The 17,215-nt window shown below is 38.6% G+C and overlaps 1 protein-coding gene across 1 annotated transcript in view; it reads left to right on the forward strand.

Annotated features, from left to right (window-relative positions):
- The window catches only part of CCDC150 (coiled-coil domain containing 150), a 69,191-nt gene extending 52,313 nt beyond the window's left edge, over positions 1-16,878 (forward strand). The window contains 11 exon segments of the mRNA XM_055290096.2: positions 1,560-1,688; positions 2,561-2,730; positions 3,640-3,733; positions 4,575-4,744; positions 9,006-9,132; positions 13,274-13,468; positions 13,874-13,942; positions 14,038-14,199; positions 14,943-15,029; positions 16,111-16,230; positions 16,522-16,878. Of these exon segments, the coding sequence (XP_055146071.1) occupies positions 1,560-1,688; positions 2,561-2,730; positions 3,640-3,733; positions 4,575-4,744; positions 9,006-9,132; positions 13,274-13,468; positions 13,874-13,942; positions 14,038-14,199; positions 14,943-15,029; positions 16,111-16,230; positions 16,522-16,638 (1,440 nt within the window). The 3' untranslated portion in view covers positions 16,639-16,878.
- The last annotated feature ends 337 nt before the right edge of the window (positions 16,879-17,215 follow it).

Below are 17,215 nucleotides of genomic sequence, written 5' to 3' on the forward strand. Positions count from 1 at the left end.
AGTGGCGCGATCTCGGCTCAGCTCACTGCAACCTCTGCCTCCTGGGTTCAAGCGATTCTCGTGCCTCAGCCTCCCAAGTGGCTGGGATTACAGGCACCCGCCACCATGCCCAGCTAATTTATTTTTTATTTTTATTTATTTTTCTTTTTGTATTTTTAGTAGAGACGAGGTTTCACCACGTTGGCTAGGATGGTCTGCATCTCCTGACCTCATGATCCACCTGCCTTGGACTCCCAAAGTGCTGGGATTACAGGGGTGAGCCACCACGCCCAGCCTAAAGTAACATTCTTGACAGAACTGTAGAAGTAGAGAACAAATTACTGTACATCAGTGTAGTATGGGAAAGAAAAGAGAGCAAATCAGTGGTTGCCAGAGGACAGGATGAATTTTTGGAGGGAAGAGCAAATACAGAGATAGCACAAGGGAATTCTTTTCTGGTGATGGAAGTTTTGTGTCTTGACTGTGGTGGTGGCAGTCATGTGAATATGTAAATAGGATCAAATTGCATGGAACTGTGTGCATGCATATATACACATGCATACACACATAGATGAATGAAGGTTGAAAAAAATGGCAAAAATGGAAAAATTAATCTAGTTAACAATAATGTATGCATGTCAATTTTCTGGTTTTGGTGTTGAACTATAGCAATATAAGATGTCAGCAAAAGAAGCAGGATGAAGGGACCGGGCGAGGTTGCTCACGCCTATAATCCCATCACTTTGGGAGGCCAAGGCGGGCAGATCACCTGAGGTTAGGAGTTCGAGACCAGCCTGACAAACATGGTGAAACCCCTTCTCTACTAACTACAAAAATTAGCTTGGCGTTGATGGTGCACACCTGTAATCCCAGCTACTTGGGAGGCTGAGGCAGGAGAATCGCTTGATCCCGGGAGGCGGAGGTTGCAGTGAGCCCAGATCATGCCATTGCACTCCAGCCTGGATGACAGAGCGAAATTCAGTCTCAAAAAAAAAAAAAAAAAAAAAAAAGGATGAAGGGTACATCGGACTCTGCACTATTTTTGCAACATCCTGTGAGCCTAAAATTATGAAGTAAAAAGTTTAAAAAGAGTAATATTTAAAATAGTATGATTATCTGAACTGATGGTGTGGCTCTACCAAAACTTTCAAGGATATGAGGTTCTAATACTGTACTTCTAATTAGGATTCATTCTGCTGTAACACTGTTTTCTTGACCTATTTAGTATTTGTACATCTTTGCTTTTATAATATTAATTTGTGCATTTTTTTAATATTTTCAAAAGGAAGCTAGTCTCATAATAATTTCTCTCCCATTTTACATCTCAGCTTCATAGATAGTCTTATTCTCCCTATTCTTGTGTTTTCATGGAGATTAATGTATTAGATTTGTCTATGTTTATTAACACAGATATTTTTGTTGTTTAAAGGAATAAGCAGCTAATAAAGATGGGTTTTATTTATAGTAGTGAATAAATATATTTAAACATTTAAAATTTGGTTTCTAAATTTCTAAATTTCTATGTCTTATTCTAATCACTGATTTGTAATGTTATTTATTGTTTCTTTTTCCCTACTTAGGTGAAATCTATTCTTGAAAGAAGTAAAGAGGCGCTGTCCCAAACAGTGAAGTATCATGATGCGGCCCTGAAGGAGAGTCAGAAGTTGAAAGAAAACCTCAAGGCTGTGGAGGACAGGGAAAACAAGAAGGCAAGGAATCAGTCCCTCCTGACCGTCTGTCACTGAGAAGAAGCACTTAGGAAATCTTTCATGAGCCATATGTTTCGCTTTCTTGCTTCCATTAGTAAGAATAAGGATGGATCGGGGGGAGGATTTCTTTTTCCAGAGAAAAGATAATTTTAGAATAGTTTAAAATTTTTCCCTTAAAAATACATTATAAATATATAACTCCCAGTGTTTTTTTTTTTTAACTTTCTGTCTTAAATACTCAAAAGAGAAAGTTCTAATTTTTTCTGTTGAAACACATCTGATCTTGGTAATAATAACCTTTATAGTTATGTTTTATTAATGTGATAGAAGATTTCTGTGATGCTTTCTCCTTAACAGTGTGTGTGTGCTTAGTGGGAATAGAGGTCACATCCCAAACTTCTCTTTGTCAGCAAGTGCTAGATTTTGTCTCTCTGAGGAGGGCTGTGAGTTACCTCATTCTTCAGCAGCTTCCACTTTCTCTTACAGTCTTTTTTTCTCAGATAATTCTAATGCATTTCAGATGTATTATTCTCATCTGACCCCATCAGAAGACAGCTGAGAGGCCAGCCTGGCACCACCTCTGGACGCAGGTTGTGCTGAGTCAGGCCTCTCTGGTTAATGTGTATGCTGTAACATGACCACAGTTGGGAAGCTGCAGAGTTTACCATAGGATCTGGGGGTCAGCTTTTCTTTTTCTCAACAATAACTTAAGAAACCACCTAAAAATAAAATATACTTTAATTATTCCCGCTAGCATCCTACTGTGTCTGCTTGTCTGCTTTCCATACTCTTTCCTGGGAGTAATGAGATCCACAAGCAGAAGAGTAACCAGAAAGGATCAAATGTCTTTGTGTTGTTTCATTTTCTGTTAGGTGGGAAACTTTCAGCAACAATTGGCAGAAGCTAAAGAAGACAACTGCAAAGTCACAATCATGTTGGAGAATGTGCTGGCTTCTCACATTAAGATGCAAGGTGCTCTGGAGAAAGTACAAATAGAGCTTGGGCGGAGGGATTCAGAGATTGCAGGCCTCAAGAAAGAAAGGTACCTGTGGTTTTTTTTTCCTGTCATTGGTATTGCTGCATTGTACTAAGGAGCAGTGTCAAGTCAATAAATGAAGTCACTTTATGTAGCTTCTTTAAAAAAAAAAAGAAATTGTAAAATGATATGTTTAAGGAATTCCTAAGTTAGAGAAAATTTAGAATTAGAAATAAATATTATTTCCAAAAATTCAAAATGCCCCTGTTGTGTAGTGATGTGAAGGAATTTCTAGACTATATATCCTAGAAATTCATTAGCTGTACTGTTGTTTTACCCTTGCTTTCTGCACCATGTAAACCTAATTCTTTCCTTGCTTCTACAGAATAGTAATTGTCGAGATAATTGAAACTAAGTACACACTTTAGTTTGAATTAATTATCCATTTATTACTATCCTGTTTCAAGATTAATAATTATTTTAGGTGAATCATTCTGAGAACCGCTTCTAGCCATGTTTTATAAGTAAGTTCCTTCATAGAATGTTTCAAAAATTAAATAAAATTTCCTTTTAGGTTAAAGAATAAATGGTCTGAGTTTAATAGGGCATATTCCCTCTATGTTATGAGAGAACAAGTGAGTTTTCTTTTTTCTTTTTTTACATTACATATTGTTTATCTTTTTTACATAGTATGAAAGTATATTGCCTTTGCATTTTTAAAAGGTCAAGGGAATGGTATTAAAAATACTATTCACAATAAATTTATCAGTGGCTGTTATATGTAGATGCAGAAATCTCAACAGCAAGTCAATCTTTGTAAAGGCAATATATTTTTTACTAGTGATATTTACTAGTGATATATAAGTATGATGCTATTTGAGCTTCTTAGAAGAAAAGTGTTCTGTAACTCCCAAATGGTATCATTCCTACGTGATTCTTTTCTGTAGTCACTCTTTTTGTGCTTTTTATTTTTAGGGATCTCAATCAACAGTGGGTACAGAAACTGGAAGCTGAAGTGGACCAGTGGCAGGCCAGGATGCTTGTCATGGAGGACCAGCACAGCAGTGAGGTTGGGGCCAGGCTTTAAAAAATGATAACATTGATATTTTTAGTTTTATTGGGATATTACTGTTTTGGGGAAAATGAAGTGAAACTATCAGGTAAATGTTTTTTTCAATCAAGTCTGAGTTTTGGACAGTGACATATCTACAAATGGGAAATTGACCTATCTTACAATGAGTCACTTATTGGCAAACCAGCACCACAATAATGACTAATCTCTTTGTCTTATATGGTCTTACATGGTCTACATTTTTATTCATTTATTAATGCACAAAAAATTTCAGAAGTTAATAGGCTTAGAAAATACAGTCTGTCAGAAACAGCTGGAGTGATCCCACTATTAATAAGGAGTCACCTACACACACATGTGCTCACAGGTATATATGTACTTACATGCATACGTGTGTATATGCACATATGTAAAATACGGATATTTCATAAATGAGGTTTTGTTTCAGTAACAGTCTATAAGGAACAGTGGACAGGTTTTTTTCTTCAAGGGAATGAGACCAGAAGGTCATAGGATCAGGAAGGGGAATTTAGTTTAAAATTTTTAAAATTAGGATAAATTAAGCTGGGTCTGTTTTCCAAAGCTCTCTTGTGACCAGTGGAGCATGCCCTTCCCATTGCCTTCTAAGTGTTTCCTGAGCAATGTCTCTAATGAGTTCTCATTCATATATGTATATATATTCATTCCAGGCACCTGGAATCTTTGCTTCTGGTTCCAGCTAATTATTGTTTCAGTGGCACTTGATGATAGAATGTGAGGAGTGATTGATTACACAGTGTTATGGACTTCTTGCATCTGTCCATTACAGTGGAATTGAAAATATGCTTCTCTCTTTTAGATTGAAGCTCTACAAAAAGCTCTAGATGTAGCTAGAGAAGACAACAGGAAACTTGCTATGAGTCTGCAACAAGCTCTGCAGACAAATAATCATCTGCAAACAAAGCTAGATCACATTCAAGAGCAACTGGAAAGCAAAGAACTTGAGCGACGGAATTTGGAAACCTTCAAGTAAGAGCATTATAGTCGCAGTAAAATTAGGGAAGCGCCTCTGGAGGAGTAAGTCACATTCACATAAATGGCTCATTCACATAAATCAGTTAAACTCTTCTCCTACTTTGCCCTAGTACTTCCAGCAGAGCCATGTTAAGAACCAGGCATAGCTGAGCACCAGCAGGGAATAGCTGGCTAGAGCATGATCATTTGACTGTCCTTCTCAGCTCTTCCTTCATCCACTATCTAGCTGCTGCTTTACTCAAAGGTTAAATCAAAACTTAAAGAATATTTATTAGAAGGGACATTCGCATGTTTCTATGAAGGCTTTTCTATTAATAGCTTATATGTCCTTTAAAGGCAGATTTAGACAAGAAAAAACATCAGCCTGGGTGGAATGACTCCATCTAAGCAGATGTTAAGCCGTTAAATGTTTTCAGTTTTGACCTGAGATTACTTAGATCAGACCTATCCAGTTCGTGTCAAATGACTAAAGTTTTGCCTTAAATTATACCCAGGTAAATATTTAGATGATAATAGCATCCCATGAAAATTTATACTTAAGGGAAATGCAGTGTGCACGTAGATCTTTATTCTTTTTATTTATTTATTTATCTGAGACTGGGTCTCACCCTGTTGCCCAGGCTGGAGTTCAGTGGTGTGATCATGGCTCACTGCAGCCTCTACTTCCTGGGCTCATGCAGTTCTCCCACCTGAGCCTCCTGAGTAGCTGGAACTATAGGCATGCATCACCACACCTGGCTAATTTTTTTTTTTTTTTTTTTTTTAAGAGATAGGGTTTCTCCATGTTTCCCAGGCTGGTCTCAAACTCCTGGGCTCAAACAATCCACCTGCCTCCGCCTCCCAAAGTGCTGGGATTAAAGGCATGAACCACTGTTCTCAGCCTAGATATTTATTATTTTCAATTAGTGAGCATGCTGATACATGGAAAGAGGTACAAGCTAAAGCAGAGATGGTATTTTCCAGATACATGATCTCTGCAAATTTTATATTCAGCTGAAATGTTACTGCCTTAAGACTGTTCCATATTGTGTTTATGTAGTCGTTGGCAGCAACATTTAAAACTCTCCAATGTCAGTTTAGGTAATTATGATTTAGAGGGCTAGTAATTGTTTCAAAGCCTGAAAATTTTTAAAATGTAGTCCCTGCCACTACTGCTTAAAACAAACAAACAAAACCAAAGGAAAAAAAAATGGTTAGGTCACTTACAGGAAAAGGATGAGGTGAGAGTTAGAGGTCTCCTTGCAGCATTTGCTTCAGGATTTACCCTTATGCCACTGCTTATGATAATAGTTTGTATTTTCATCAAAGGTGAATCAACCTTCTTTTGAGATATTTGAACCTCCTGAAATCATATGCAGAACTGTATTTATCAGTGCACATGGTTAGGAAGACAGAGCAGGTTTTGGAGAACTTGTTGGGTTTCAGGTACAGTTACTTAATTTAGACTTAGAAATGCAGGCTTAGTTCTAAGAAGAGGCTACTAGTTGGAATTCATCTCCATAAAGGTAAAAGCTAAACGCCAGGCACGGTGGCTCACATCTCTAATCCCAGTACTTTGGGAGGCCAAGGTGGGCGGATCACGAGGTCAGGAGATCGAGACCATCCTGGCCAACATGGTGAAACCCCATCTCTACTAAAAATACAAACGTGGGTGTGGTGGTGTGTGCCTGTAGTCCCAGCTACTCAGGAGGCTAAGGCAGGAGAATCGCTTGAACCTGGGAGGCAGAGGTTGCAGTGAGCCGAGATCACGCCACTGCACTCCAGCCTGGGTGACAGAGTGAGACTCCATCTCAAAAAAATAAAAAGATAAATGCTAAAGCTTTGGTGTGGGTTAGACTGCCATGGGAAGAGTATAGAGAGAGAACCAAGGTCAGAACTTGGAGATGTGCTGCATTTCAGGTAGAAGGCGAACAGAGGCCACAGAAGGATCCAGAGAAGGAGCATTTAGTGGAGGTAAGGAAAGAGTTGGTAGAATGTAGTATCACCAGAGTCAAACACAAGTGAGTCAGATGCTGCAGAGTCAAAGACACCAGAGAGGAAGCCACTGGGTTTTGCAACAGGTATCTACCAATCATCCTCCAGATGGCCAGTTTCTGTAGATATAGAAGATCACAAAGAGTAAGTGATTGATGAGGAAAGGCAGGCAAAGAGGACAGTGGTGAAGACAAAGAAGATCAGATAGCAGCTCAAGAGCATAACATGAAGAAAAGTTATTCTGCTGCTGTCCTGTTTTTAGAATGGGAGGAACTGGACCATGATTAAAGATTATGGGAAAGAACTCAATCGAACTGGAGAAAAACAAGAGAGAGTATAAGCGGAAGGGTTATCTTTAAAGATGAGGTTGGACATTTCTTGCTTTGGGACTAGAGGGAAGCAGAAGCTGGGTGAGTCTTCAGAAGACTGTTAAGGAGGCTGATTGGTAGATGGTCTGCGATTTTCCTTAGAAGAAAAAAGAGCAAGATGAATACATTCTAGAGATCTGCTATATAACATAGGGCTATAATGAACAACACTATATTGTATGCTTAAAATTTGTTAAGAGGGTAGATCTCATGTTAAATGTTCTTACCTCAGTAAAAAGAAAGTAAGAGTTGAAGTTGAAGTGCTATGTAGGGGCTCAGGGCAGAGGTAGAGACTTGAGATAAATTTTAAAATTAAAAATTAAAGTTAATAAAAAATTTAATTTAAAAATCTAAAATTTAGAATTTGAATTTTTAGAGCTAGATGATGATGATGACAGTAGCTAACATTTGTTACATGCTCATGATATGTTGGGTAATATGCTAAGGGCTTCATATGCATTATTTCCTTTAGTACAAACTATTATCCTATGATGGTGGTTACTGTTATTATTCCCATTTTGAAGATAAGGAAACAAGCAGGAGAAGGTGGTGTACGATACTCAAGGTCAGACATCATCTTACTAGAGCTGGGATTAGATCCAGGCAGCAGCAGGCTGACTCCAAAACTTATTGTCTTAATCATTTTGATATAATCACAATAAATTTAAAGGCAATTTAGAAAGTTATAAGAAAACCAAAATACAGCACTGTAAAAATGATGGTTTTCTCTTTCTATATCTCCATGAATTTTTTGCTCATTTTTCAGATTGAGGTGGGTATGGGGAGGAGTGTGGGAATATAAGAAATAACCATAATTATATCCAATGACTTCAGGATCTCCATCCCTTTATGCTGTGCCTTGAGGACAAGTGTCAGCAACTTTTTAGATGTGATGTACCAAAGTATATTGATACGTTCCTGCCTGGGGTACTGGAGGGACAGTTGCAGTTACCACCTGCAAGTCTCATGTATAGACTAAGCCACTGAATGCTGCCAGGTGGAGAAACTGAATCCATTAGTAGATGTGCTTTTAGAGACACGTGGAGAACATGGATATATTATACAAATAAGAGCAAGAGATGGTCAGGAGGAGAGAGAGGGAAAATAAAGATGATTTCATGGCAGGGCAGGCTCCTCCTATCCTTTGAGAAAGAACCAATAACTCGAGTAATCATACAGTAAGTCATTATCAGCTAGATCAGAGAATGTTAAAGCTGGAATAAGCCTAGTAATTGTTTAAATCAATTCAGTCCTTTTTGGAGTCACTTATCCTTTTAAAAGTCAGAAGCTATGGACTCAGCTACACTCCCTCACACACACACATTTTGCATATTATTTCAGGGAATTCCAGCATCCTCAGAAGATTAATCATGGGTCTTGACCAAGGAGTTCAAGTTAGGAATGCTGATCTAATTTAAGGCTCTCAGTTTAAAGATAAGGAAACAATATTATTACAAGTTAAAACTTAAGTAGTAAATAGCTGCTAGCAAAAAGACATCATCTTACTAGAGCTGAGATTACCATCCAGGCAGCAGCAGGCTGACTCCAAAACCCATAGTCTTAATCACTTTGCTATAATAATAGTTTTGTTTGAAAAGACAAAGGCAAGAAAAAAGGCAAAAGCAAATATCTCTTAAAGTGTTTCTTCCTCCAGTATTTTTCTTCGATGTGAGTTTTTTACTCGTTTGGTTGGATCTCTTTATATAGAATTAATGTTTTTTAATGCTACAGGTAAATTCACTTCTTTTTTCTTCTGTAATGAGCTCCAAATTAGTGAGGTTCACAAGGCTACTGATAGGCTGCTTGTTTATAAATCACACACCTTTTGGAGAGTTGCACACTCCCCTCCAAAACTTTCTTACCTCCTAAAATGATTTCTAAAGGTGACTTATCACCTCTCTTCTTCAAAACAGAGACCAGATGACTGAAGAGTCCAAAGTGGAAGCAGAATTCCATGCTGAACACATAGAAGCTCTAAGAAAGCAGTTTCAAACCGAGAGAGAAACTGCAAAGAAAGTGGCACAACGGGAAGTGGCTGAGGTATAGAGTCATGAGAAAAGTTTCTCTTTTGGTAAATGCCTCTTAGGATAAGCAGCTCAAGGATTTCAGAGAATGGCTACAGTTGTTCTTTGACTCCTCTCGTCCCCCTTTGATCAGCAGGCCAGATGTAATTAAGACCTCTCTGTAAAGCAACACACAAGAAAAAAGTTTCTGACATAATTCTCTGCCCAACAAAGGTGTGCCTTGATGGGAGATTTTCCATCAGAGAGTGATAAGCAAGAGGGATAGAGGAATAAGGAGACTGCCATTTGATAGACAGAAGAGAAATCATCTGTCTTCTCAGTTCACTTAACTGGCACCTATTCTGCATCTACCATTTCCTGAGAGACACAGAGAAAACAGTAGAAGATATGGTCCATGCCCTAGTGTGTGCCAAATGCCCCATGTTTGGGATCTCCACTCCGGACATGAGACATACAGGGAAAAAATCAGAGAACTTTCTTGGGTAGCAGAGGCTGTGTACAACTTTGAAGAAATTCAGAGTAAGAGAAAGTGTATTTTAGGATATTTGGTTGATAGAAGAAGGGAAGCTTAATGAGAGTACAGGATTGAGACTAGAAGAAATGGCAGGGCTGGACACCTTATGAAACAGCATAGGCCAAGCTTACTTACAAAAATGAACAGATGAAAAGTAGCCTCTCTTGATTAGAGCAGACTTTGGAAAATGTTAGAGAAAGAGTGCTTAAATGGGACCACCTGATGGATGGCCTTAGTTATAGAAATGTTGGATGTGAACTCTTAGGTAGAAACGGAGCACTATGGGTTTCTGAGCAGGAGGTGGTATGATAGAAGCATAAGTTTAGGAAGGTTAATGTAACAGCAGAGGACAGTAGAGGATAATGAAGAGAAACTGGAGGCATGGAGGCTTGAGAAAACTATAACAGTTACTTTGAGTGTTAGATGATTTTTTTATTATTATACTTTTTTAGGGTACATGTGCACAATGTGCAGGTTTGTTACATATGTATCCATGTGCCATGTTGGTGTGCTGCACCCATTAACTCGTCATTTAGCATTAGGTATATCTTCCTAAAGCTGTCCCTCCCCCCTCCCCCCGCCCCATAACAGTCCCTGGAGTGTGATGTTCCCCTTCCTGTGTCCATGTGTTCTCATTGCTGAATTCCCACCTATGAGTGAGAGCATGCGGTGTTTGGTTTTTTGTCCTTGTGATAGTTTACTGAGAATGATGTTTTCCAGTTTCATCCATGTCCCTACAAAGGACATGAACTCATCATTTTTTATGGCTGCATAGTATTCCATGGTGTATATGTGTCACATTTTCTTAATCCAGTCTATCGTTGTTGGACATTTGGGTTGGTTCCAAGTCTTTGTTATTGTGAATAGTGCCACAATAAACATACGTGTGCATGTGTCTTTATAGCAGCATGATTTATAGTCCTTTGGGTATATACCCAGTAATGGGATGGCTGGGTCAGATGGTATTTCTAGTTCTAGATCCCTGAGGAATCGCCACACTGACTTCCACAATGGTTGAACTAGTTTACAGTCCCACCAACAGTGTAAAAGTGTTCCTATTTCTCCACATCCTCTCCAGCACCTGTTGTTTCCTGACTTTTTAATGATGGCCATTCTAACTGGTGTGAGATGGTATCTCACTGTGGTTTTGATTTGCGTTTCTCTGATGGCCAGTGATGATGAGCATTTTTTCATGTGTTTTTTGGCTGCATAAATGTCTTCTTTTGAGAAGTATCTGTTCATGTCCTTTGCCCACTTCTTGATGGGGTTGTTTGTTTTTTTCTTGTAAATTTGTTTGAGTTCATTGTAGATTCTGGATATTAGCCCTTTGTCAGATGAGTAGGTTGCAAAAATTTTCTCCCATTTTGTAGGTTGCCTCTTCACTCTGATGGTAGTTTCTTTTAGGGCCAAGCAAAGTAGTTCAGTTGAAAATAGAAAACAATTAAGTCAGAAAGCCCATTTTAATAGAAAAATCATCAAACAGGCTGGGCGAGGTGGCTTATGCCTGTAATCCCAGCACTTTGGGAGGCTGAGGCAGGTGGATCACCTGAGATCAGAAGTTTGAGGCCAGTCTGGCCAACATGGTGAAACTCCATCTCTACTAAAAATACAAAAATTAGCTGGGTATGGTGGCGGGCGCTCGTAATCCCAGCTATTCAGGAGGCTGAGGCACAAAAATCGCTTGAACCTGGGAGGCGGAGAGCTTGCAGTGAGCCGAGATGGCGCCACTGCACTCCAGCCTGGGCGACAGAGTGAGACTCCATCTCAAAAAAAAAAGAAAAAAATTATCAGACAGACGTTAAATGTTGTATGCTGGAGAGGGAGGGATTAAAATAATTCCCTGGTTGGCATGGCTGGTCTGTGTTTCACCAAATTTGTTACATTTAGTAGTTGCAATTGACAGACCATTCACAAAATCAAACTCAAATAATGGTATATAAAACAATTTCGTGAATTGCAAAGCACTATATAAATACAAATGTTATAAAAAGCAAATTCTGCTTTTTATAGAAGAATTAGGAAACATAAAGGTGTGCTAAATGTAGAAATGTACCTTTAGTTGGAGATCATTGTTAAGAATACTTACAGCCAAGCGTAGTGGCTCAGGCCTGTAATCCCAGCACTTTGGGAGGCTGAGGCAGGGGTATCATGAGGTCGGGAGATCGAGACCATCCTGGCTAACCAGTGAAACCCTGTCTCTACTAAAAATACAAAAAATTAGCCGGGGGTGGTGGTGGGTGCCTGTAATCCCAGCTACTCGGAGGCTGAGGCAGGAGAGTGGCATGAACCCAGGAGGCGGAGCTTGCAGTGAGCTGAGATCACGCCACTGCACTCTAGCCAGGGCTATAGAGCACGACTCTGTCTTAGAAAAAAAAGAATACTTACAAAATGAAATCCTTTGAAGAAGGATCAGTGACAGTGGAGAACAGTGAGAGAGTGACAGCAGTGAGAAGTTGGCAGCAGCAATGGGCTCAGGGAGCACTGCCTGAGTCCCAGCTCTGCCTCTTATTAGCTACGTGTTAATTTACTATCTAAGTAAGTGACTTAATTTCTGAGTTTCAGTTTCCTCAGTCATAAAATGGAAACCATCACAACTACTTTTCAAGTTTGTCTTGAGAATTAAATTGGAAAGCATTTGTAAAGTAATTATCACAGTGCCCGAACATAATAATCAGTACAAAGTAAATGATAGTTGTTAGTGCTTATCCGGTTTTAGAAAGGCTGTGATTGAGGTAACTGGAATATCTAACAGGAAGTTAGTTGGGTAGTAATAAAAGACTGTAGTGTAAAGTTAGGATCTAAAAGAAGGAACTAGTATAGAGAGAAAAGGTACAGATATCCTTGACTTCACTCTTTGCTGTGTTAAACGCTACCATCCATAGAGAATACCACCTTCCTGTCTTCTCCATTCTCAGCTACCTCCTCCTCTTAAAGTTTTCAAGTGGCAATGGTTTAAGGGCATATTAGAAGGCGTGAACTCTGTAAAATTATTTAAGTAACTACTATGCAGTTTTTTTTCACAAGAGAAGTTTATTAAAATCCTTAAGAACAAAAAGCAAAATTATAAAAATATATACCATGGCAGTCAATACCTGACAGATATTTATATAAACTGCCATATAATTCATTTTCATTTCTTCAGACATGAGGTTGCAAGTGACAGAGAAGAGCTTATAGCACGATAATCACAGAGTAATTGTGTGTGCCAGACTCTACTTCTTTCTCTATATGATCTTATTTAATTTAATCGTTATTTGTATTCTATGAAGTAGGCTATACACACACTGTTCAGATGATGAACCTGAGGTTTAAGGTAGTTAATTGCCCCAGATCATTTAGCTAGTAAGTGCTGAATCTGATACTTGGACAGAGGCCTGACTCCAAAGTCATGCTCTTAAAATGCAAATAATGAATATACATTTACATTCTTTATTCCAAGAAAGATTTTGTTCTTTAGTGATAAAAATTATGAAAACCACTTGGTCTATTGCTCCATAAATCTGCTTAATCAGACATTATTATTGCCTCACTAACTCTCCTTTTTAAAAGAAGATCCAAAGATAACAAAATATAAGGACAAAACTAAGTAAGCTTCTCTTAATGGAAAGTACAAATGTTTCAATTTTCTCCCTTGTGTTTTAAGCTGAAGAAAGCCCTTGATGAAGCTAACTTCAGATCAGTGGAAGTGTCCCGGAGCAACCGAGAGCTGCGACAGAAACTTGCAGAGCTAGAAAAAATACTAGAAAGTAACAAGGAGAAAATAAAGAATCAAAAGACCCAAATTAAGCTCCACTTGTCAGCTAAGGCGAATAATGCTCAGAATATAGAAAGGATGAAGGTTGTATGAGAAACCTCTTCTCACTTCCTGGATACCCTGTGAGGATGTAGTCAGTCAATGGTGTCTGGGGAAGACAGGTTTTAGAACCCTACCAGCCCCATGTATTCTCTGGGAATTATAGCCAGTTGTCTTCGGGGAGACTTTTGCAGTGGAGACGCTGCTGTGTAAATGTTTGATTTCTCATTTGCTGCCAGTGTCACATTCTGGCTCCCCATCTGTCCCTTCCGTGTTGATTGTACTGGACTTTGCCCTTTTGGGATCAGTGGGCTAGATGGGAAAGAAAGCTCAGCAGGAACTGGTAACTTTGGGTCTCATATTGGATTCTTTCTGTCATCCTATAGGCAAAAAGAGCAAGCCAGTTTTTCCACTGATCATCTTTTTATGTTATTTTCCAATTACTTTTAGCAAATAGAAAAAGAATTGAAGCAAATAGAGCTAATTAAGGATCAATATCAGAAAAAAAACTATGAACAGGTAGATGATTTCCATACACTCTGTGTTTACCTTTCATGCAAAATCTCAAACTTGGAGGGGGTTCACCAAATGTCTCTGTCTTTGTATCCTTCCAGTCTTTGAGTATCCAGAGATTTGTGTGTGAAATGACTAACCTGAAGAAAGAGATGCAGATGTTGGCCAAGAGCCAATATGATGCCTCAGTGTGGAATAAACAGCAAGAGCTGCAACTAGAAGCAGAGCGGAAAACAAGGCAGGAGCTAAAGAATCGGTGCCAGGTAAAAGGTTTCCTAAGATTCATCTTAAAGATGGTCAGCAAATGACATGTGCCAAAGCCCAGCAGTATTGCCCCTAGACTTTCTAGAGTCTACAGAAGACAACACACATTTACAAATTGTTTATCTTAGCTAAGTCCTTAGAATAATAGTATCTAGGAAGAAGGCTGTAGTTTGAATATGGCAAATGTTCTCCATTTTCAGTTTAATAAAGGTAATGTCAATTTTTAAAGAACATCTAGAGCTTACATATGCAAAGTATCAGTTACTAAGTAAGGCCTCTGAACTGAATTTCATAGCTTTTCAGGAACTTTGTACACCTCGTTTCTTCTCCTAGCACAGATACACCTGTTGCTGTTATAGGACTCTTAGGTATTCCTAAATGAATAAAAAGCATAACGTCTTATTACTGAAAAGGGACTTCAAGAGATCACTGAGCTCTTGTCTTTCAGTCGGGTTTGTCATGAGAAGTATCTCTCCTGTTCTGAAAAGAGATATTAATCACTTTCCTCAACAGACTCCATAAATAAAAAATCAAAATGTGTAATCATATCCACATATGTAGATATGTAGACTATAGGTTAAGCTGAAAATAACAGTTTTTATCTCGTATGTCGGTAGCACCTGAAGTTAGAAGGCACTCCATCCTATTTTCATATTTAGTTGCCCATTTATTATAACAGTGAAGCATTTGGTTTCTTATGGTATGTTGGAAGTTTATAAAAATCTTTGTATCACATTTCCAGGAATTGGAAGAAACTATCAGACACCTGAAGAAATATGAAGAGGCAACAGAGAATAAGCTGAAAGAAGCCAGTGTGGAATCAGAACAGGTGAGCCAGACCCATGGACATAAAGAATTAGATGTTTCCTTCAACGTAACAACCCTGAAGCAACCCAAGTCAATGTGAAATCCTTCATTAACATAGTTGTCAGGAATGCAGCAGGGAAGAACGAGTAACTTCCTAAGTGTGGTCTCTATTGTAGAGAAGAAGCGATTTTTAGATTGAGTCTGTGTCCAGATGACAGATGATATATAACAGAATGCTAAAATATTAAACCTGAAGTCCAAATCTCCCTACTAAATATAAGGAAAGACCAGCATGTGTGTGGATTTTAATGCATTATTATTTGACATGACCCTACTGAAAGTGGATGCTCTTTGTTCAATCAATCAATAACTAAAAAAGTAATTTAACTAATTTGTGAATTTGCTTTCTCTATTCTAAACTTAAATTAGCCTTTTGGGGGGTATTTCAAATCATACTGGTTTTTTTTGTTTTTTTTTTTCCGAGACAGGGTCTCACTCTGTCACCAGGCTGGAGTGCATGGCATAATCTCGGCTCACTGCAACCTCCACCTCCCAGGCTCAAACGATCCTCCCACCTGAGCCTCCTAAGTAGCCAAGTAGCTGGGCATGGTGGTGCACCATGCCCAGCTAATTTTTGGTAGAGATGAGGTTCCACTATGTTGCCAGGCTGGTCTCAAACTCCTGGACTCAAGTGATCTACCAGCCTTGGCCTCCCAAAGTGCTGTGATTCCAGGTGTGAACCACCACACCTGGCCCATGAACTGCTACATTCTTAAGAGTCTTTCGTATATTTTTTTCATTTTCAAAGCCATCTTATACCTTCATTCTTAATTTTCTCCTGGGTCCTCTCTTACAGTACTTCACATCCAGGAGACATTAACAAATGCATGAAAAGCAGGAAGTCTGCACACATTCTTTAACCCCTCACTCAGAAATTACTCTCATGTATAGGATGTTAAGTATATTGTGCAAATAGGTTGCGAAGAACAAGCAGTCAGAATTTGGGTCTTTTAATTTCTAAGTAAAAAATCTCAGCAACTAATACACAAAAAAACTTGTAACTCTTTCTTTGTGTCTTTTAATGGTGATATTTATATGTTCAGCTAACAGCTAATCTGGAAGAAGCCCATCGCTGGTTTAAGCACAGGTTTGATGGTGTACAACTTAAGCTGACGGAAAACCGGTTGCAGAGGCCTTCTGGGGAAGACAGGTGGCAGGAAAAGGTAAGATTAAGACATGGATGTCTTAAGCAATTTTCTACTTGTTGCTTCTCAGATTTCTAATTACTGAAGTTCGCTCATCATCTTGATACTGTCTTTTAATCTTTAGTTTCTTTAGACTAATGCTAGGAAACCAATTAATTTCTTTTTCTTACAAAGTTCCACCTGTCACAAACTTTTTAGATTAGTATCACTTGTCTTCATGAATACATGACATGTGTAGAGGCAAAACAGGTGCAGATTGCTGCAGTTAGCTCTGAACAGTCAGTGCTAGGTGTGTTTTCTTTGCAACAGGACCAAGATGTAAAACATGATGTCATGTCCAACCAATCTCTTCTGCATCGATGCGAGAAAAAACAGAATCTTAGGCCCATGCCCAAGAAGTATCATTCTGAGGTACAGAGGAAGTGATGTCCTTGACAAGGGAGCTTCTTTATGTGTAGCTACACTCCATGATTCCAAAAACCCCAGCAGCCAGGGCTGGCCTGTTTCTAGAGTCATAAGAACATGAAGTCTTTGATGTGGGCTGAAGATTTTAGACCTGAGTTTATCACTTTATGAACTCTTATGTGAGTACAAAACTACCCCTTTTTTTGTCCCTTTTCACATTTTCCACCCAATAAATTTATGTTAATTTGTTGTATGATAGGAGATGGTGTTGCATAATTCTTGTCTGTTTTTCTAATAAGTGTATTTTATGAAAAAGCTTCTAGCAAGGTTCTAAATGATATTGCTACTAAACGATCTATTTTGTTTCAATGAAATGTCCTACTCTAACATGCAGTAGATAATCCCTGGTTATAGAATTGTGTGAAAAATGGTAAAGACTCCTCTACTGTCTTGTAAACTTACACACTTCTACGTTGGGTAATTACCAGCATATCTTTTAAAAGGCTAATATCTCTACTCTCAAGGCATTTCAGAGATTATATTTACAGCTTCCTTGGTCATTAAAAAAGTTATAGAATGCAGCAGTGTGTTCTCAGGG

Source organism: Symphalangus syndactylus, chromosome 8 (assembly GCF_028878055.3).
Source record: "Symphalangus syndactylus isolate Jambi chromosome 8, NHGRI_mSymSyn1-v2.1_pri, whole genome shotgun sequence".
Classification (NCBI taxonomy): Eukaryota; Metazoa; Chordata; class Mammalia; order Primates; family Hylobatidae; genus Symphalangus; species Symphalangus syndactylus.